The sequence below is a fragment of the Staurois parvus genome, unplaced genomic scaffold, assembly GCF_062004578.1.
Source record: "Staurois parvus isolate SC_StPar_1 unplaced genomic scaffold, SC_StPar_1.0 ptg000696l, whole genome shotgun sequence".
Lineage (NCBI taxonomy): Eukaryota > Metazoa > Chordata > Amphibia > Anura > Ranidae > Staurois > Staurois parvus.
Window position 1 is genome coordinate 11,303,806 of NW_028318492.1, and position 23,144 is coordinate 11,326,949.

Genomic DNA, 23,144 nt, shown 5'->3' on the forward strand with positions numbered 1-23,144 from the left:
TTTATACTGGTAACTAACAGAACTAGAGATGAGCGAAGAAATGAAAAATTCGATTCGACTGATTCGGCGAATTCGTGGACAATATTCGATTCGAGTCGAATAAATTCGCTGTGAATTTAACTTAAAAAAGGGTGTTTCTAGGCTTCAGAGAGACTTAATATTAGTGCAGAACACTGTACCTTTAATTTAAATGCCCTTGGAGTCTGCTGGGGAAGAGAAATAATACTGTCTGTCAGTATGACATGCAGATGAGTGCCGTCGATCTTAGAATCACCGCACACTTCACTCATTTGGGCAGTCACGGGGCCAAAACCAGTGTTTGGAGCCACAGTGTGGCGGTGGAGGCAGCAGCAATGGGAGGCCATACAGCAACCTATGACAAAATGGAAACCAGCAGGAGCGTGAGGAGACCTGAAAGTGGCACATGGCAGAGTGGGAGCAATGGGAGGCGGTACAGGGACCCAGGTCACACTGTGGGCCCAGCAGCAGCGTGACCAGGCGGTACGGGGGCCCATGGCCGATATGGGGCTTGGTGGCACCTATGGAAGGCCTGTAATCTGCCAGCAACCTATGACAAAATGGACAACCGCAGGAGTGTGAGGAGATTTCAAAGTGGCACATGGCAGAGTGGAAGCAATGGGAGGCCGTACAGGGACCCAGGTCACACTGTGGGCTCAGCAGCAGCGTGACCAGGAGGTACGGGGGCCCATGGTCGATATGGGGCCTGGCGGCACCTATGGAAGGCCGCTAATCTGCCAGCAACCTATGACAAAATGGACAACCGCAGGAGTGTGAGGAGATTTCAAAGAGGTACATGGCAGAGTGGAAGCAATGGGAGGCCGTACAGGGACCCAGGTCACACTGTGGGACCAGCATCAGCGTGAACAGGCGGTACGGGGGCCCATGGCCGATTTGACCTCATTCATCCCATAGTCCTGCCGACTCACGAATAGCGTGGCCTCCTCAAAGGGCCTGAGCAAGCGCAGGTGTCACACATGAGCTGACAATGGCTGACATCTAAGTTACACAGGGAGTACCTTTATCCGCTTTTAACATCAGGAAATCTGTGATGGCCTTTAGCTGTTCGTAAAGGCGGTCTAACATATGTAGGGTTGAATTACACCTTGTTGCAACGTCACAGCATGAGGAGTCGGTACGGGGGCCCATGGCAGATTACATGTCTGGCAGCAGCAATGGGAGGCCCGTAATCTGCCAGCACCCTATGTCAAAAAATTTAACACACCAGCAGTGTGAAGAGACCTGAAAGTGGCACATGGCAGCAGAGTGTGGCGATGGAGACAGCAGCAATGGGAGGCCGTACAGGGACCCATGAGAGACTCTGGACTTGGCAGCAGCATGAGGAGGCGGTATATAGGGGCCCATGGCAGATTAGGGGCCTGGCAGCAGCTATGTGAGGCCCGTAATCTGCCTGCACCCTATGTCAAAAAATTAAACACACCAGCAGTGTGAAGAGACCTGAAAGTGGCACATGGCAGCAGAGTGTGGCGATGGAGACAGCAGCAATGGGAGGCCGTACAGGGACCCATGAGAGACTCTGGACTTGGCAGCAGCATGAGGAGGCGGTATATAGGGGCCCATGGCAGATTAGGGGCCTGGCAGCAGCTATGTGAGGCCCGTAATCTGCCTGCACCCTATGTCAAAAAATTAAACACACCAGCAGTGTGAAGAGACCTGAAAGTGGCACATGGCAGCAGAGTGTGGCGATGGAGACAGCAGCAATGGGAGGCCGTACAGGGACCCATGAGAGACTCTGGACTTGGCAGCAGCATGAGGAGGCGGTATATAGGGGCCCATGGCAGATTAGGGGCCTGGCAGCAGCTATGTGAGGCCCGTTATCTTGCAGCACCCTATGTCAAAAAATTAAACACACCAGCAGTGTGAAGAGACCTGAAAGTGGCACATGGCAGAGTGTGGCGATGGAGACAGCAGCAATGGGAGGCCGTACAGGGACCCATGACAGACTCTAGACTTGGCAGCAGCATGAGGAGGCGGTATATAGGGGCCCATGGCAGATTAGGGGCCTGGCAGCAGCTATGTGAGGCCCGTAATCTGCCTGCACCCTATGTCAAAAAATTTAACACACCAGCAGTGTGAAGAGACCTGAAAGTGGCACATGGCAGCAGAGTGTGGCGATGGAGACAGCAGCAATGGGAGGCCGTACAGGGACCCATGAGAGACTCTGGACTTGGCAGCAGCATGAGGAGGCGGTATATAGGGGCCCATGGCAGATTAGGGGCCTGGCAGCAGCTATGTGAGGCCCGTTATCTTGCAGCACCCTATGTCAAAAAATTAAACACACCAGCAGTGTGAAGAGACCTGAAAGTGGCACATGGCAGCAGAGTGTGGCGATGGAGACAGCAGCAATGGGAGGCCGTACAGGGACCCATGAGAGACTCTAGACTTGGCAGCAGCATGAGGAGGCGGTATATAGGGGCCCATGGCAGATTAGGGGCCTGGCAGCAGCTATGTGAGGCCCGTAATCTGCCTGCACCCTATGTCAAAAAATTTAACACACCAGCAGTGTGAAGAGACCTGAAAGTGGCACATGGCAGCAGAGTGTGGCGATGGAGACAGCAGCAATGGGAGGCCGTACAGGGACCCATGAGAGACTCTGGACTTGGCAGCAGCATGAGGAGGCGGTATATAGGGGCCCATGGCAGATTAGGGGCCTGGCAGCAGCTATAGGAGGCCCGTAATCTGCCTGCACCCTATGTCAAAAAATTTAACACACCAGCAGTGTGAAGAGACCTGAAAGTGGCACATGGCAGCAGAGTGTGGCGATGGAGACAGCAGCAATGGGAGGCCGTACAGGGACCCATGAGAGACTCTAGACTTGGCAGCAGCATGAGGAGGCGGTATATAGGGGCCCATGGCAGATTAGGGGCCTGGCAGCAGCTATGTGAGGCCCGTAATCTGCCTGCACCCTATGTCAAAAAATTTAACACACCAGCAGTGTGAAGAGACCTGAAAGTGGCACATGGCAGCAGAGTGTGGCGATGGAGACAGCAGCAATGGGAGGCCGTACAGGGACCCATGAGAGACTCTGGACTTGGCAGCAGCATGAGGAGGCGGTATATAGGGGCCCATGGCAGATTAGGGGCCTGGCAGCAGCTATGTGAGGCCCGTTATCTTGCAGCACCCTATGTCAAAAAATTAAACACACCAGCAGTGTGAAGAGACCTGAAAGTGGCACATGGCAGAGTGTGGCGATGGAGACAGCAGCAATGGGAGGCCGTACAGGGACCCATGACAGACTCTAGACTTGGCAGCAGCATGAGGAGGCGGTATATAGGGGCCCATGGCAGATTAGGGGCCTGGCAGCAGCTATGTGAGGCCCGTAATCTGCCTGCACCCTATGTCAAAAAATTTAACACACCAGCAGTGTGAAGAGACCTGAAAGTGGCACATGGCAGCAGAGTGTGGCGATGGAGACAGCAGCAATGGGAGGCCGTACAGGGACCCATGAGAGACTCTGGACTTGGCAGCAGCATGAGGAGGCGGTATATAGGGGCCCATGGCAGATTAGGGGCCTGGCAGCAGCTATGTGAGGCCCGTAATCTGCCTGCACCCTATGTCAAAAAATTTAACACACCAGCAGTGTGAAGAGACCTGAAAGTGGCACATGGCAGCAGAGTGTGGCGATGGAGACAGCAGCAATGGGAGGCCGTACAGGGACCCATGAGAGACTCTGGACTTGGCAGCAGCATGAGGAGGCGGTATATAGGGGCCCATGGCAGATTAGGGGCCTGGCAGCAGCTATGTGAGGCCCGTAATCTGCCTGCACCCTATGTCAAAAAATTAAACACACCAGCAGTGTGAAGAGACCTGAAAGTGGCACATGGCAGCAGAGTGTGGCGATGGAGACAGCAGCAATGGGAGGCCGTACAGGGACCCATGAGAGACTCTGGACCTAGCAGCAGCATGAGGAGGCGGTATATAGGGGCCTATGGCAGATTAGGGGCCTGGCAGCAGCTATAGGAGGCCCGTAATCTGCCAGCACCCTATGTCAAAAAATTAAACACACCAGCAGTGTGAGGAGACCTGAAAGTGGCACATGTTTGAGGCATGATTCATGGCGGATTTAGTCAGTTGTGTCAGGAACTGGTGGTTTGAAATCCAGACTAATCCACGCCTGATTCATTTTCACAAACGTGAGTCTCTCCACACTTTGGGTGGACAGTCGTGTCCTCCGCGGAGTTACAATACCTCCTGCCGCACTAAACACGCGCTCCGATGCCACGCTACTGGCCGGGCATGACAGCCTTTCAAGGGCAAATTCAGCTAGTTGGGGCCAAAGGTCAAGTTTCGTTGCCCAGTAGTCAAGGGGATTGTCTACCTCGGTTGGCAGGGTGCTGTCCAAGTAGGCCCAAGCCTGTTGTTTGAGCTCCTGCTCCAGGTCCACCTGATGCTGCTGCTGCTGCTGCTGCTGCTGCTGCGGCTGGTTAGTAGTTTCCTCACTGCGCTGGTGAAGAAAGCTACTCATCATCGACTGCAGACTGAGGCAGCCACTGCTGGTGGAGCTGCCACTGCTCCTACCACCCCACCCCTCCCCTGCTGCCATGCCAGCGGAACGCGAGCGCACAGGGCCCACAGTGTCTGAGGATGGACGTTGGCGCACAAAGGCAGAGACCAACTGACTACATAGGTGGTTTTTATAGTACGTAATTTTGGCCTCCCTCTCAGCAGGTGTGAAAAAGGCCACCATTTTGGACCGGTAGCGAGGGTCCAACAAGGTGGACAGCCAAAAGTCATCCCTCTGTCTGATGGTTATTATTCGGCTGTCGCTACGCAAGCAACCGAGCATGCTATGGGCCATTTGTGCCAAGGAATGCGAGGGACTCCCTGCCTCCATCTCCACAGCATACTGCCACGGTGCGTCTGGGTCCTCTGTCTCCTCCTCCTCCTCCTCTGCCAGATGCTCCTGCTCCTCCACTCCTGTCCGCTGAGTGGAAAAACCACCCATTTCACTCAATAATTCCTGAGCACAAATGTCCTCCTCTACCTCCTCCTCTTCTTCCTGTCCTGCCCCCACAGGGGTCATGTGGCGTTGAGATCTGTGCGCCACGTCTACCGCACCCTGACCAGCCATTGTTAACAGCATTTGTTCCAGGACGTGCAACAGAGGAATGACGTCGTTCATCCCATAGTCCTGCCGACTCACGAATAGCGTGGCCTCCTCAAAGGGCCTGAGCAAGCGGCAGGTGTCACGCATGAGCTGCCAATGGCTGACATCTAAGTTACACAGGGGAGTACCTTTATCCGCTTGTAACATCAGGAAATCGGTGATGGCCTTTCGCTGCTCGTAAAGGCGGTCTAACATGTGTAGGGTTGAATTCCACCTTGTTGCAACGTCGCAGATCAGGCGATGCTGTGGAATTCCGTTCTGCCGCTGCAGCTCAATGAGGGTGTTCTTTGCGGTGTAGGAATGGCTGAAATGCATGCACAGTTTACGTGACATTTTAAGGATGTCTTGCAGTGGGATGGTGGATTTTAGGAACCGCTTGACAACCAGATTGAACACGTGAGCCATGCATGGCGCATGGCACAACCTTCCTTGACGCAGAGCAGACACCATGTTCTTTCCGTTGTCAGTCAACATGGTTCCGATTTTTAGTTTGCGCGGAGACAGCCATCTGTCGATTTCTCTGTTCATTACACTCAGCAGTTCCTCCCCTGTGTGACTACGTTCGCCAAGGCATACCAGGTGCAGCACAGCGTGACACCGTTGCGCCCTGCACATGTGATATGCCGGTCGGGTAATGGGACTTGGCACGGGGGTGGCGGCTGAGGACACGGCGGAAAAAGAGGTGGTAGAGGCGGACATGCTTGCTGGACCAAGGACGTGCAAACGTGGAGGCAAAAGCGTCGTGACCTGTCCAAGTTGCTGGTGCGGCTGTGCCGGCACCACGTTCACCCAGTGGGCCGTAAATGACATGTACTGTCCCTGACCGTAGTTACAGCTCCACACGTCGGCGCTGCCGTGCACTTTGGCAGAGACCGACATGCTCAAAGACTGGCCCACCATCTCTTCTACATGTGAATGCAGGGCTGGCACTGCCTTTTGGGCAAAGAAATGACGGCTTGGCACTCTCCACCGCGGCGCGGCACAAGCCATCATTTCTCGGAAAGGTGCTGAGTCCACCAGTTGGAAAGGGAGGGACTGCAGCACCAGCAACTTGGACAGGAGGACGTTCAGCTTTTGCACCGTCGGGTGCGTGCTCGCAAACTGTTGTCTCTTGGATACGGATTCCAAGAAAGACTGTTGACGGAATCCGAGAAGAGGAGTAGCAGGAGAAGGAGCATCTGAACGAGCGGAAGATGCCAACGAGCGACAACTCCCCTCAGCAGAGGTGTTGGAGCCTTGACTGGCTGATAGAGGGCGATTGACGACGTCGGGTGACGGAGCAAGTAACGGAGCGGGTGATGGAGCGGGGGCTGGGGCAGGCAGAACCGCCGTATGTTTATCACGGTTTTCCCAGGCCACCGAATGGTGACGCTGCATATGCTGACGCAACGCTGTAGTCCCAACATGGGCCCCCTGGCCACGCTTGCATTTCTGGCCACATAGTCGACATACGGCTACGTTTACTTCCTCGGGCGGCTTGAGGAAAAATTGCCACACCACCGAGTAGGAAACTTTGCCCCCGCTACTCTTCACTGGCTGACTGCTACTTCCTCCGTGCGCACCGGCACCACTACTGGCCGTGGTGGTAGGCTGCAGTGGAGCTGGTGCTCTACTCCGTGGACGTTTGGCTCCACTGACACTGATGCGACCCTGCTGCTGTCTCCTGGGCAACCCACCGACTGTTTTGCTCGCTGCCAAGCTGCCACCCTCTTCTCCTGATGATGCGGAAGAAATTGCCTGATGACGACGAGGCTGCCAAGTGCGATCAACCTCCTCATCATCAAGTAGGGTCTCCGCCTCACTACTAGCCCCCTCGGCTGCGTCTGGGTCAGGAGACAGACCTGTCTCTAGACCGGCTACCGAGCCACTCTCCTCGCCAGTACTTGTTCGCTTGGCTGCTGAAAAGGCCGATGTCTCCCCCCGTTCCTGACCGCCCTCTGTTAGCTCTTCCTCACTGTACAGTGGGGCTGAGCCCACAGCATGCGATACTTCGCTTGGTGAGGGAACAGCAAAGGACAGGGGCAGGTAGAGGACACGTGATTTCAGTGGGCTTGCTCCCGGGCCATGCCAACTAACGGTTGTGTCTGACGTACCCACCGACCGTTGGCTGTAGGTGTCAGAGGTGACCTGGGAAGAGGAAGACGACCGAGCCAACCAATCAATGACGGCAGGGTTGTCGGTGGAGACACGACCGCTGGATGACACCGGGAGCACTGGCCTCTGGCTGCGAATACTGCTGCCTCGACCCCTTCCTCTGCTGCCACGTCTGCTCGCTCCTAAAACATTGCCTCCTCTGCCACTCCTCTGCATGTTGTCTGACATACTATTTAATTCAACGATTAGGTGTCCCTGAGTAACAATTCTCTGGCACTCAGTAACAATTCTGTCTGTCCCTGAGTATGAATTCTGTGGCCCTGAGTAACAATTCTGTGTCTGTGCGAGTAACAATTCTGTGTCTGTGCGAGTAACAATTCTGTGTCTGTGCAAGTAACAATTTTGTGTCTGTGCGAGTAACAATTCTCTGGCACTCAGTAACAATTCTGTCTGTCCCTGAGTAACAATTCTCTGGCACTCAGTAACAATTCTGTCTGTCCCTGAGTAACAATTCTCTGGCACTCAGTAACAATTCTGTCTGTCCCTGAGTATGAATTCTGTGGCCCTGAGTAACAATTCTGTGTCTGTGCGAGTAACAATTCTGTGTCTGTGCAAGTAACAATTTTGTGTCTGTGCGAGTAACAATTCTCTGGCACTCAGTAACAATTCTGTCTGTCCCTGAGTAACAATTCTCTGGCACTCAGTAACAATTCTGTCTGTCCCTGAGTATGAATTCTGTGGCCCTGAGTAACAATTCTGTGTCTGTGCGAGTAACAATTCTGTGTCTGTGCAAGTAACAATTTTGTGTCTGTGCGAGTAACAATTCTCTGGCACTCAGTAACAATTCTGTCTGTCCCTGAGTAACAATTCTCTGGCACTCAGTAACAATTCTGTCTGTCCCTGAGTAACAATTCTCTGGCACTCAGTAACAATTCTGTCTGTCCCTGAGTATGAATTCTGTGGCCCTGAGTAACAATTCTGTGTCTGTGCGAGTAACAATTCTGTGTCTGTGCAAGTAACAATTTTGTGTCTGTGCGAGTAACAATTCTCTGGCACTCAGTAACAATTCTGTCTGTCCCTGAGTAACAATTCTCTGGCACTCAGTAACAATTCTGTCTGTCCCTGAGTAACAATTCTCTGGCACTCAGTAACAATTCTGTCTGTCCCTGAGTATGAATTCTGTGGCCCTGAGTAACAATTCTGTGTCTGTGCGAGTAACAATTCTGTGTCTGTGCAAGTAACAATTTTGTGTCTGTGCGAGTAACAATTCTCTGGCACTCAGTAACAATTCTGTCTGTCCCTGAGTAACAATTCTCTGGCACTCAGTAACAATTCTGTCTGTCCCTAAGTAACAATTCTCTGGCACTCAGTAACAATTCTGTCTGTCCCTGAGTATGAATTCTGTGGCCCTGAGTAACAATTCTGTGTCTGTGCGAGTAACAATTCTGTGTCTGTGCAAGTAACAATTTTGTGTCTGTGCGAGTAACAATTCTCTGGCACTCAGTAACAATTCTGTCTGTCCCTGAGTAACAATTCTCTGGCACTCAGTAACAATTCTGTCTGTCCCTGAGTAACAATTCTCTGGCACTCAGTAACAATTCTGTCTGTCCCTGAGTATGAATTCTGTGGCCCTGAGTAACAATTCTGTGTCTGTGCGAGTAACAATTCTGTGTCTGTGCAAGTAACAATTTTGTGTCTGTGCGAGTAACAATTCTCTGGCACTCAGTAACAATTCTGTCTGTCCCTGAGTAACAATTCTCTGGCACTCAGTAACAATTCTGTCTGTCCCTGAGTAACAATTCTCTGGCACTCAGTAACAATTCTGTCTGTCCCTGAGTAACAATTCTCTGGCACTCAGTAACAATTCTGTGTCTGTGCGAGTAACAATTCTGTGTCTGTGCAAGTAACAATTTTGTGTCTGTGCGAGTAACAATTCTCTGGCACTCAGTAACAATTCTGTCTGTCCCTGAGTAACAATTCTCTGGCACTCAGTAACAATTCTGTCTGTCCCTGAGTAACAATTCTCTGGCACTCAGTAACAATTCTGTCTGTCCCTGAGTATGAATTCTGTGGCCCTGAGTAACAATTCTGTGTCTGTGCGAGTAACAATTCTGTGTCTGTGCAAGTAACAATTTTGTGTCTGTGCGAGTAACAATTCTCTGGCACTCAGTAACAATTCTGTCTGTCCCTGAGTAACAATTCTCTGGCACTCAGTAACAATTCTGTCTGTCCCTGAGTAACAATTCTCTGGCACTCAGTAACAATTCTGTCTGTCCCTGAGTATGAATTCTGTGGCCCTGAGTAACAATTCTGTGTCTGTGCGAGTAACAATTCTGTGTCTGTGCAAGTAACAATTTTGTGTCTGTGCGAGTAACAATTCTCTGGCACTCAGTAACAATTCTGTCTGTCCCTGAGTAACAATTCTCTGGCACTCAGTAACAATTCTGTCTGTCCCTGAGTAACAATTCTCTGGCACTCAGTAACAATTCTGTCTGTCCCTGAGTAACAATTCTCTGGCACTCAGTAACAATTCTATCTGTCCCTGAGTATGAATTCTGTGGCCCTGAGTAACAATTCTGTCTGTGCGAGTAACAATTCTGTGTCTGTGCAAGTAACAATTTTGTGTCTGTGCGAGTAACAATTCTCTGGCACTCAGTAACAATTCTGTCTGTCCCTGAGTAACAATTCTCTGGCACTCAGTAACAATTCTGTCTGTCCCTGAGTAACAATTCTCTGGCACTCAGTAACAATTCTGTCTGTCCCTGAGTAACAATTCTCTGGCACTCAGTAACAATTCTGTCTGTCCCTGAGTAACAATTCTCTGGCACTCAGTAACAATTCTGTCTGTCCCTGAGTAACAATTCTCTGGCACTCAGTAACAATTCTGTCTGTCCCTGAGTATGAATTCTGTGGCCCTGAGTAACAATTCTGTCTGTGCGAGTAACAATTCTGTGTCTGTGCAAGTAACAATTTTGTGTCTGTGCGAGTAACAATTCTCTGGCACTCAGTAACAATTCTGTCTGTCCCTGAGTAACAATTCTCTGGCACTCAGTAACAATTCTGTCTGTCCCTGAGTAACAATTCTCTGGCACTCAGTAACAATTCTGTCTGTCCCTGAGTAACAATTCTCTGGCACTCAGTAACAATTCTGTCTGTCCCTGAGTAACAATTCTGTCTGTCCCTGAGAATGAATTCTGTGGCCCTGAGTAAGAATTCTCTGGCACTCAGTAACAATTCTGTCTGTCCCTGAGTAACAATTCTCTGGCACTCAGTAACAATTCTGTCTGTCCCTGAGTAAAAATTCTGTGGCCCTAATAACGTTTCTGTGGCCCTAAGTAACAATTCTCTGGCACTGAGTGAAAATTCTGTCTGTCCCTGAGTATGAATTCTGTGGCCCTAACTAGCGTTTCTTTGTCCCTAAATAACGATTCTGTGGCCCTCATTAACAAGTCTGTGTCCCTGAGTAATGGTTCTCTGTCCCTAAGTAACTTCTCTCTGTCCCCAATTCTCGTTTCTGTGGCCCTAACTCTGTCCCTGTCCCTAGTACAGAGCGGTCTGCCTCTGTTCAATGACTGCAGGCAAATGAAGATTTCCAAAATGGCCGCTATATATACCTCGACCATTACACAGTGCTGGCTGGCTGGCTGCTGATTGGCTGATGCGATCACATGTCGTTGAGGAATGCATTATGGGGCAGCGCGCCTTGTCTGCGCGCCTTCCCCGACATCCCCGCTCCGTCGCCGCACATGTCAGCCGCCATTTTCGGAAAAATTTCGATTCGCGCGTCCGAATTAGGCTGTTTTTCGGATTCGGCACGAATCAAAATTTTTCCGATATTCGACTCGAATTCCACTTCGGATACTTCGATTCGCTCATCTCTAAACAGAACTATCAGTGAATACAGACATTGTTAATGGTAGAAATAGAAACAATAGATAAATATGCCAGAGAGCCATACTCATCATTAACAGAAACCTGTCATAAACCTTTTGTTTCAAACACATTCAAAACTAAGCATATGATGAAACAAAGCATATGCGGAAATCACCTTGTGTCGAAACCATTTATACAAATAATCAGTGGATTTAAAGATATAGCCTATTGAATTATATGAGAATATTGGATTCTTCTGTTGAGTTGAGTTTGGTTTGCTCTCTTAAAGTCACTATATTGGTTGATTGATGGCTGCATTGAGCAATAGAGAGGTTTGGGAAGTGATCGACAGCAGTGCCACACTTGTTTACAGAAGAATGCTATATGACTTCAGCTGTGGTTTTCACCAAACGTAAAACCTCTGCTTAGCCCTTTTTCACCATAAGCTTAGAACTTTCCACATTTGTTGATTGTTTTATTCTGCAAGCTGATAGCAGGCAACTGTATTTGCATTGTCTGAGCCTGCATATGCCTTGTATTGTAGTTTAACCAAGACTAGTGACCATGCATTAATATCATAACCTACCCTACAGAAGTCAAGTTTAAACTGAATTGAACTGCCTAAATGCACTGAACTAGATTTAGGTTCCATTTATTTTTAAAAGGACCAGTTATCTCATCTGCTTAACACAAGACAAAATCTATTTTATATGTTTTTTTTTGCTTTATGTTCCTAAACTAAAGAAAGGGTAGTAGCCAGCAAACTGCAACTGAAAAAGCTCCAGCATCATACTTTAATCACAAATTTACATAATGCAGACGTAAAGTGGTTCCAAAGGCTCAAGTTTTTTTTACCTTCATGCATTCTAGGTAAAAAACCTTCTTTGTGCAGCCCCAGTCCCTTCCAATCCTTACCTGAGCCCCCCCCCCCGATCTAGCGAAGTTCACGAGAGCCTCTAATGTAAGGGGACTCTACCTCCTAATTGGCTGAGGCAGAAGCAGGACTTCTGTCAATCACAGTCAGTGAGCCAATGAGGAGAGAGTGGGGGGTGGGGCTCTATGTGTCTTATGGACGCATAGAGCAGCGGCTTGGGGATGAGCATGTGCCCCCAGGACAAGTGTTTTTCTCTGGGGGCACTGCTCTAGGAGGAGGAGCCAGGAGGACTGACAGGGACCCAAAAAGAAGAGTATTAGGGCTGCTCTGTGCAAAACCATTGCACAGAGCAGGCAAGTATAACATTATGGTATTTAAAAAAACCTCGAAGCTTTAATGTCACTTTAAAGTGTACCTAATGACATTTTTTAAAATGTATTTTTTAAGAGTGGGGAAGGATTAGAACCCCTGTTTTAATTGCTCTCTTTGTCCCCAATGGAGAGGTTCATTCTGTCTATTCATATATAGATATTAAAGAAGTTGTAAACCTCAGAAAAGAAATATGAACAAAGCATATCCTCCTGTAGTGTGTAAGTGTCTCAATTAAGAACATTAAGTGTTATTTCTCTCTACTACCTTGTTCCTCTATCACTCCTGACAAGTTTTCCTGAGACCCAGAGAAAAATGTCACAAGGGAGGGACCTCCAGCAGATTGACAGCCTCAGCTTTGTTCCTGTGAGTTGTGTTCCTTCCCTCCAATTGACTCTCAGAGCACTCCTCAATGAGCATTGCAGTGTGTAATTTCAGCTCTCCTCCCCCTTTTTTAAACTCTCAGGCAAGCTGCATAATTGCAGCACTTTGAATGGATGTAGAGAAGAGATTGTTGCAGATAAACAGATACAACTTATGTAGAAGAATTTGTTTCATCTCTGTGTATCACCTGAGGCCAGTCACTTCACTGGGTATATGTAAGGGTTTACAACTACTTTAAACATCGTCAGCAGGACTGGAAGTGAGGAAGAGTCCAAATATTTGAGTTATCACCAGAAGTTTTCTCACTTGCTAAAGTGACAATTGTTTAAGAGAGGGTTTCACACCTCTTATTTACATTTGTGTTTATGGGACGGGTGTAAAGAGAAATCTCTCTAATAGGACACAGGCACAAAAAAATAAAATACTTCCCTACTCTTTCTAAAATTAAATTTTAAAAAAATGTTTTGGCTTTATGTACACTTTAATCATTACAAAAAATGGCAATGTTGGCACTTGGGGCTTTATTTACTAAAGCTGGAGAGTGCAAAATTAGGCTCACTTCTGCATAGAAACCAATCAGCATAAAAACTCAGCTTGTTCAGTTAACTACTTCAATACCGGGCACTTATTCCCCCTTCCTGCCCAGGACAATTTTCAGCTTTCAGCGCTGTTGCACTTTGAATGACAATTGCGCAGTCATGCAACACTGTACCCATATGAAAATTCACACAAATAGAGCTTTCTTTTGGTGGTATTTAATTACCACTGAGTTTTTTATTTTTTGCTAAATAAAACAAAAAACACCTGAACCTTTTGAAAAAAACGCACTTTTCGTCATTTCTCTTTTGCAAATAAATAACATTTCTTCATAAATTTTGGTCAAAATGTATTCCGCTACATTTCTTTGGTGAAAATAATAATAATAATTGAACTTATTGTATTTTTCCGCACCATAAGACGCACTTTTTTCCCCGCAAAAAAGGGGGGAAAATGTCAGTGCGTCTTATGGAGCGAATATGGAGCGGCCGGTCCGGTATTTCCACTGCCGCCGTGTCAGAATACCGGGCCGGCCGCTCAGCTCTACAGCGGGACCTTATAGAGATGACTGCTGACCTTTGGGGAGGGGGGGGAGCGGGTACCTGAATTTGACAGATACCTGCTCCCACTTCCGTGGAGTTGTTCTTTCATCTTACCCGTTCCTCTATCAAGCGGCGCGGTCTTCCCAGCTTCTGTAGTGTGGGCATGACAGCCGGGTGCCAAGTGCGCATGCGCAGGAAGCGGTGCTTTTTGTGAATGGTAAGGCGGCACCTGGGACACATGACAGATCCCAGAAGCCGCCGGACCAATCACAAAGCGCAAGTGCTTCTCGCTCATGCGCACTGGGCACCCGGCTGTCATGCCGAGCGCCATTACAGAAGCCGGGAAGACAGCGCGCGGCTGGATAGAGGAACAGGTAAGATGAAAGAACAACTCCGCGGAAGTGGGAGCGGGTATCTGTCAAATTCAGGTACCTGCTCCCCCCCCTCCCCAAAGGTCAGTAGTCATCCCCTGTACTATCCACAGTCTCTGGTCATCCCTGTGCTGTCCGCAGTCTCTGGTCATCCCTGTGCTGTCCGCAGTCTCTGGTCATCCCTGTGCTGTCCGCAGTCTCTGGTCATCCCTGTACTGTGTCCGCAGTCTCTGGTCATCCCTGTGCTGTCCGCAGTCTCTGGTCATCTCCTGTACTGTGTCCGCAGTCTCTGGTCATCCCTGTACTGTGTCCGCAGTCTCTGGTCATCCCTGTACTGTGTCCGCAGTCTCTGGTCATCTCCTGTACTGTGTCCGCAGTCTCTGGTCATCTCCTGTACTGTGTCCGCAGTCTCTGGTCATCTCCTGTACTGTGTCCGCAGTCTCTGGTCATCTCCTGTACTGTGTCCGCAGTCTCTGGTCATCTCCTGTACTGTGTCCGCAGTCTCTGGTCATCTCCTGTACTATGTCTGCAGTCCATTAGTTCAGAATTTTTTTTTTCCTGTTTTCTGCCTCTAAAACCTAGGTGCGTCTTATGGTCAGGTGCGTCTTATGGAGCGAAAATACGGTATATTTTTTTTCAAATGTTTCTATTATTTTTTGTTAAATTTTTTCTTTTTTTTACTATTTTATTTTTCAGCACACTGTGACCAAAGCAATACAATGTTACCATAGTAAGATTGAACTACTCTGGGCAAGTGATCAGGATTTTTTTTTTTTAACACATTATGATTGCTAATGCCAATGTATTTCATTGATATTTGCAATCTTTGTTACTGAATTAAACTGATTCATTCAGTCTTTTGTTGTGATTAGCTGTGATTGGGTAAAGCTGATCACATGATACAGATGGGCTGTGATTGGCCCTGTGTGTATCATGTGACTGCCTTGACCAGTCACAGCTAACAACATAATTGTATACAATGGATGGCATGACAGGAAGCCATCCATTGTATACAATTGACGTGATCTGCTGTGATTGGTCACAGCGGTCACATGAAAATGGCAACGGGCTAGTGTAGCGATATGTCATCAGCTGAGCCCCGCGGCCGCGTGAGCTGGTCATTTTGACAGGATGTTATATGACGCCCAGTTACAATGGCGAGTGTCCCGCTTGGCCGTCAATCTGCTATAGGTCGGGCGGGGAGGTGTTAACCTTTGCCAATAAAACCTGGAAATGGATTGGTTTCTATGCAGTGAGTATATTTTTGCACTCTCCAGCTTTAGTAAAAGACCCCTTATTGTCTGTCAGGACAATAGGGACCTAAGCTACAAGAATAACTTTTTTCTGTCTTGGCTGTTTTTCGTATGTTTTAGATTTATTTCTATTGGCTGTGCCGAGAAACCCAAGCTTTTGAATGGTTTGCTGATTTGCTGCAATCCCTGGAGACTCAAATGCAAGAAAAGAACAATCCTGATTTTCTCAGCTACAACATCTACCTTACTGGATGGGATGAAAGTCAGGTAAACTTTATCAAGTTTTCTTTTCAGCAATTCCATTTATTAGTTTGCTAATGTAAATGTAAGTGATTATGATCATTCATTCCTAATGGTTCAGTACAACCTAAACTAACTGAGATTAATTGACTCTTTTCTAGACAATTCATAGGGAGGTTTCTGCAGTTACATCTCCTAGCTGCACTTCATTATCCTGCCCCCACAGCCCACCAAGAAGTCTCCTTTGCTTAGAGGCATCTTATTAGTCTTGTTTGTAAAGTACACAATGTACACATAAACAAAAGCAGATACCACAATTCCAATACTCAAATTATCAGAACAATGTTTTTCTTGCAAACATAAAATCCAATACTCTTGAAAGTTGTAAAGTAAGTCATGCAAAAGACTGGGTCTGTTCAAATGCCATGAGCAGGCTGGGAATTATTTATAAGAGTAGAGCAACATGGTTGCACGTAACTGCGCATTCTTTCCTTGTACCTATGCATGCATTTGACGCGTGTTTTACATGCAGTTGAGGTACACTTTTCTATCTGCATTCAACCTGTGAGGTCACTTTCTTTCCTTGGGCTGTTATGCACACTGTGATGCATTGCAGTGCGTTTGCATACATTTTTGCGTGTATGTGGTGCGGAAAAAGGTAGCATGCTGTACTTTTCTGCACTGTACTGCACTGCAGTGGTGGGAACTATGCCCATAGGATAGCTTAGATTTTGTCTATGCAGTTGGAGTGCAGTCCAAAATGCATCCAACTGCATCCCATTGCATTAGGTGTGAAAGGGCCCTAACTAAAATTGAAACAAAATGTTGATTGTTGATATATGCACCCATTGTTTTTCTTTTTGCCCCAGTTTTTGTAAGGCCCCGTAGACACATGTGTTTTGTATGCACACCTGCGCTTTGAGTTATGCCAAGTTTAGCACTGTTTAGGCATCAACATAACACAGAATATTATTATTACAGGTAGTTATATAGCAATGTCAATTTACACAGCACTTTACATGTATATTTGCACATTCACATCAGTCCCTAACCCTCAAAGAGTTTACAATCTAAAATCCCTAACTCACATTCATATACATACTAGGGCCAATTTAGACAGGATCCAATTAACCTACCAGCATGTCTTTGGAGTGTGGGAGGAAACCGGAGTGTGTGGGGGAAACCCACATAGGCACAGGGAGAACATGCAAACTCCAGGCAGGTAGTGCTGTGGTTGGGATTCGAACCAACAACCCTAGTACTGCCTAAGAGAAGTGCTAACCACTTAGATTAGCACTGAATAATATGTAAGGCAAACCTCCTGTACAGATAAATTGGATCTGATGAATGCTGTCTTTAGCTGAAGGTCTGCTATAAATGATACAATTGTAAAATCTTTACATTACCATGTGACATTATCTCCTGTCCTTTCAATTAAATTATCAGCCATTGTCAAAACTGATGCAAACCGTGTCCTAATTGTTCTAACAAGAGTCACAGATGACTCATTTTTCTTCGTTCAACCAGCGGGTTGAACAGATAAAAAAAAATTAAATTCCATCCACACATTTGAGCTTTCCCCCACTGAGCTATTGTATTGTGATGGTAGGGAGACTTCCCCATCATCAAAATACACTGATTAGCACTGCTGGCTATAGCTGACAGCGTTGATCGAGCTGGTAAAATACGACAGGGCGGTTGTACGTAAGTCAGTTACATGAGTCCCTGCTGAACCGGATGAATTTCAATCCATGTATGACCAAGTACACAAAGTAGTAGAAGATCCATAACATCCACAAAAGATTGAAGCTGCTATTGTGGGTGAACTGACCATTCAATATACAGTACATATACTAATTAGTAAAAATAGTCAAAATGAGTTAAAATGACTGTCACCACAGAACAAAAATGAAGACACAGCCATGCCTTAAAAAACTTTAGACTTAGCTTTTCAGTGGGTGGTGTGTTAGATCTTTGCTTTCCTGAAAAGCTTGGGCCACCACTGCTATCCAACACTTCTGGGTGTGTCAATTGTGTTCCCCCTGAGTGCTGTGGATCCTCCTGTTGACTCTTACATCAATACTAGTGATGTAGGTGGTCAGTGGTAGGAACCATAGTGCTCAGCAGGGGGCACTGTATCAGACACACCCAGCAGTGTCAATAAGCAGCAGTGCCCAGAAATCTTCATTAGAGTGAAGATTTAACACACCACCCAATAGAAAAGTAGGTATAAAGCATCTTTTTACATGGTATATGTGTTTTCATTTTTGTTTAGTGGTGGAATAATTGCTTTAGATATTAAACCAGTGTGTGCAGTGTTATATATACCACATGGGAATTATATTTGATTTCCCCATGCCCACAGACTAATTTGTTCAAATTAACTTGCACATAACAAGTAGAAGTCCACATAATAAAATATGATTTGCTTCTGTTTTGCCTTTTTTGCCCCTCATCTCTAAATTTGGCCATGGGCCACGTTTTACAAATATTAGCTGGTTGTAATCAATGGGGATCTTTTTTGATCTTAAGGCCACTGCATTCTCATTGCACCACGACCAAGAGAAGGATGTGATCACTGGACTTAAGCAAAAGACCTTGTATGGAAGACCCAATTGGGAAAATGAGTTCAAGAATATTAGCAGTGCACATTCAAGGTAAGTCTCACTACTAAGTATGCGGACAGTATTTTGGATTTAGCCTAATGGAGCTAGTATGACTTACAAAACAGTAAGGTAAACTAAACTAACATTTCCGTTTTGATCGAATGCAAGCAGGTTTATTCAGTTATCCATGTTTTGCTTCACATAATCACTAGATGCTTGCGGTCTATATATTAATGATCTCAGACACAGTTCCCCATGATGTGAGAATTTCAACACAGTAACTGAGAACTGTGCGCACCGCTCGTTTTGAGACCCTCCAGTCCTCGGTACTGGCAGGTATCAGAGTAACGATCAGGAAGTAATCAGTGTGGTTCTCTGTCATGTGTTCACTATGGAAGTCGATATTCTTGACCACAAGTAGGGTGGAGAGGATTGCTTAAAAATGTTTTTAATTTTTTTCGATTATTAGCTAACAAGAAAAAAAAATAAATGTGCAAGGTAGTTATAGAAACCATGTACCCTGAAACCTTATATGCCCTTAAACTGCGTAAAAAGTTTTTAGTTACGCAACTTTGTCACAGAGTTATTGCACAGGTAACCAATGAATATTGAAACAGCTAAAAATTGGTCTGGACATCTACTGTAAACTTTAAAGACCTCTGGTCATGCAGGGAATAAAGCTCCAGATAAGGGATCCCTCTCCTGAGTTCCTGGATCCACCCTTCAGCTGCAGCAAGAGCCAATGTCTCTCATCTCTCTTTTTGCAGTTTTTTTTTTCTTATTCAAGTACAAGTGCATTTTCACTATAAATTGTACATGCATTGCTTTTTCGTTGCTTTCTATTGTGAAAAAATAGCAGTTTAATTTCTTGAATTAACATAAGAGATATAGTCCATTTCCGTCAACATGGACTAGTCTTTGCTGTTAGTGGTGTCTGGTATTTTCAGTAGAGCAGTAGGCAATGAGAGGAAGTGAACCTGAAATAAATGGGGACCAATCAGCATATGCTTACATTTAAGCCCTGTGTGAAATCATCCTCCTTTTTAATATAGGATACATAAGAATACAGAAAAATTAAACATAATATTACCCAATTGTGTAGTCAATTCAAAAAAATCGAAACAATACTAAAATGATAAAAGGTACCCAAAGACAAGTATATCTAAACCCAAAAGCAAAGATATAATATATTGTAGCCTATCGAATCTTAAATGTGGTGGGTACATTCGTCTTCTGTTTTTTAACTTTTTTCTTTATTTTTACCTGGTGATCTGGGCAGTAATTCTGAAATGTTTCTGTTTCTCTAAGGCCCCTTTCAGATGGGGTGGACCCATCAGTTGATCCACTTCTTCAGTGGGAGATCTGTCCACTGATCCCCGCTGAGCAAGCGGGTGACAGGTCTGTGTCTGCTCTGCTGCCTGCTGCAGAGCTGACACAGACACAGCCCGTTGGTTTTCGCCTGTCTGTTTCCACTCGACTGTCATCTAATCCAACTCGCTGCATGGATGGGTAACAGATCCCCATCTGTCTGTTTTAGCGTACAGGATTGGATCAGATGCCAGCGGGTGTTAGCGGACACAATTCTGTTGACACCTGCTGCTCCATAGAGAGGTATGGATGGTCCAATCAGGTCCGCCTGAAAAACTGACAGGCAGACCCGAAATGACTGTCAGTGTGAAAAAGGCCCAAAAGACAAAAACTGTCTAGCAAAAGTGGCAGTTAGAGGGTTGAGACGAGCCATTTAACACTGACAGGGATGCTTACAGTGGCCAGCTTTTAGTAATTGAAGTAAAACCTTTATCCCAAAAGAAAAAAAAAATTAATTCATTAGTGAATTTTATTTAAATTTGTTACTGCATCTAACTTTACCCTCTCCACAGGTTGACAGTACTGCGATCTAAAGCCTAGTACACACTATCAGAAAATCGTACGAAAAATACCGCTTTTGAAGCGATCGTACATTAATCTGATCGTTAGTACATAGATTTCGTCCGAAAGAGACAAATTTTCCTCGTACAATACGAGATCAGTTTGAAAATACAATACAATACATTGTGTAACTTTTGAGTTTTTATTCTGTTGTACAAGAAGTTTTGTAACTTTGGCAACTTCTTCATTTTCAATATGAGACTAGCATGCAAAAAAAAACAAGATCATTCGTCTGATGTTCTCCTCACATGTACGTGACTTAAGGCTGGCTCCTTAGCTCCTTTAGAGTGTAGTCATATTAAGAAAAGAAGTGTGTTACTGGCTGAATCACCAGATAAAAATTAAGTTAAAAAAAAAAAATGAATTGCAGCCACCACATTTAGCTACCGATAAGCTGCAAAACATGACATTTTTATTTTTGAGTTTAGAAATGCTGTAAGACGTTCATCACCGAATCTAATAATTTTTGTGGGTAGCTGCAGGCAACTGTGGTCATCCACTCTTGGCAATCAGCCCTTTTAAACAGTTTTTCTTTACTATTGTTTCCAAATATTTAATCCAGTGCTGGAGGTGTCAGGTTGACCTCCCACCAGCATGGATATAAACATGCACACATGGGAGATCCAGGCAAACTTGTTTACAGACTGATTGTCTTTTTCAGATGTACATTCTAATATCAGCTGTAGAGCCACTAACCAACTGACCCTGTACAAAACAATATACTGTATACTTTTTTTCTTTGCTTCCAAGTTCCAGAGTGGGTGTTTTTCTGTGTGGACCTGAAAGTCTTGCCGAAACCCTCAGTAAGCTGTGCATCGGAAACTCTAGCGTGGACCCGAGAGGCATACACTTCATCTTCAACAAAGAAAACTTCTAAGATAAACAAAAAGTGTTTTCACTATGAATCTGTCAAACAAAACTAGTGTTATACTTTTGGCTTTCTGTGAAGAACATAGAGATCCTACATTTAAGACTACAGTGTATAGTCTCCGGCAATGCCCAGAACATATTAAACTCCACCAGTACTGAACTGTGCTAGGAACAGTGTTGGAGCCCACATTAAAACATTTGGTGGGTGCAGCAAAACAATTTTCTGTTAAATATAATGTAATACATATTATGGTCCTATTACAGATTAGAAGCTGGTAGTTTTAGGCTTTGCAGTTGCTTTTTCGTTTCTTGCAAAACAAAACTAGAACCATTCAAGCCAGTGTTTCTCAACCTTTTTTACAGTCATGGCACCCTTTAATAGTATGCAAAATCTCAAGGTACCCCAGTTTAAAATGTAAAAAAATATAAATGTTACTTATCAATGGGATTCCTGAGACTGGGGCAAAGCACACAACCACCTTCATGAAATGCCCTCCTTTGCATCAGAGGTTTCCCTATCACATTAGAGGTCCCCCCATCACATCAGAGCCACCCTTCACATCAGAGGCTCACCATCACATCAGAGCCACACTTCACATCAGAGGCACACATCACATCAGAGGTTCTCCATCATGTCTGATGTTCTTCCATCACATCAGAGGTCCCCTCATCACATCAGAGGCACTCCATCATGTCCCAGGTTTTCCCATTACAGCAGAGGTCTCCAAGCATGTCACACTCTCCCCCATCGCAGCAGAGGTCCCCAGGCTTGATCAGGGGTCCGCATATGCCATGACACTTTGGTTGAAAAACAATGCCCTAAGCTTCAGAGGATGAAAGGCTTGGAATGTGCAAAATATATGCAGATATTTTTCAATGATTCCACATATTCTCATATAATAATAAAATAAAACAGCTTGATATTTTAGTTTGAGTAACATCCTTCAAAATCCTTCATATAAAATAATTCCAGCTCATTTACTCACAAACACACTTAGTATAGATACATTTACCATGCACCATGTTGGTTGGCATGTGATATACATATGATTTGCACTAAGGACATCTTAATGAATTTTTCTTTTAAAGTATCCTCCAGCTCTGAAAAACTGTATGGTTAAAAAGTAAATAAAGTGCTTTCTTCCTAATACAGCCGATACTATTTCCTCATCCTTGACCTCCTTTTAAAAGTTTGCATTCCTCCTGCATAAGAGTGGCAAGGTAGTGAAAATGAGTCAATGAGGTTGATTTACTAAAGACAAATAGACTGTTCACTTAGCAAGGGAAATTGCACTTTGCGCTGGAAATTTCTCCAGAGCTTCGTGATTGAGTTAATGCTCTGCTGACTTCTATCATCTAATCAAGTGCAAGCAAAAAGTATATAGTTTTTATTTTTCTTGCACTTGACTTGGTATTCTTTGTAAGGTGAAAATATGCCTCTAGGGAAAATTCCCTTGAAAAGCCTTTTTGTCTTAAATCAGTCATAATCTCTTTTCTGTCTTTATAACAAGGTTTATCAAGAGAAAAAAAGCACACTTAATATCATAAGACTCATGTAGCAAATTTCTCCATTCTCACTATTATTGACGTCACCAATATACAGGACATATCTGGAGCTCAGTCCTGCTACTGGGTATGTGAATTATGCCAGAAATGTCAGAATCAGTAGAGGTGTGCAGTGATTCAAAGGTACAGTCACATGATCATTTTACATTTTGATGACTGTGCAATGTTCTGTTCCTTTTGTTCTACATGCAATATTTCAATATGTGGCTTGAGATTTCCACATTTGTGAGAGCATTAAGGTGAAGCAGTGGAAAGGCAGACTGGATTTAAAATATGATCCCAAAATTTGCAGATGGGAAACTTATGACTCACCATCAAATAATGCAACTCTTGAGTAGGAATAAGTGAGTCTGCCTGTGATCAATTCATAAACGGTTTTGAAAAAGGAACACTTTGAAAACACATCAGATCTCAATGGGAAAAAATATCATGCCGGATATCTAGGTAATGTGTTAGGAACATAAGGATGCCCCATAGTTTGATGTAAATT

The 23,144-nt window shown here is 45.6% G+C and overlaps 1 protein-coding gene across 1 annotated transcript in view; it reads left to right on the forward strand.

Annotated features, from left to right (window-relative positions):
- CYBB (cytochrome b-245 beta chain) overlaps nucleotides 1–22,238 on the forward strand; it is a 58,252-nt gene extending 36,014 nt beyond the window's left edge. The window contains exons 11-13 of the mRNA XM_089653022.1: nucleotides 15,564–15,710; nucleotides 18,216–18,340; nucleotides 20,969–22,238. Of these exons, the coding sequence (XP_089509148.1) occupies nucleotides 15,564–15,710; nucleotides 18,216–18,340; nucleotides 20,969–21,095 (399 nt within the window). The 3' untranslated portion in view covers nucleotides 21,096–22,238. The remainder of the gene's footprint in view (nucleotides 1–15,563; nucleotides 15,711–18,215; nucleotides 18,341–20,968) is intronic.
- Nucleotides 22,239–23,144: the final 906 nt, after the last annotated feature.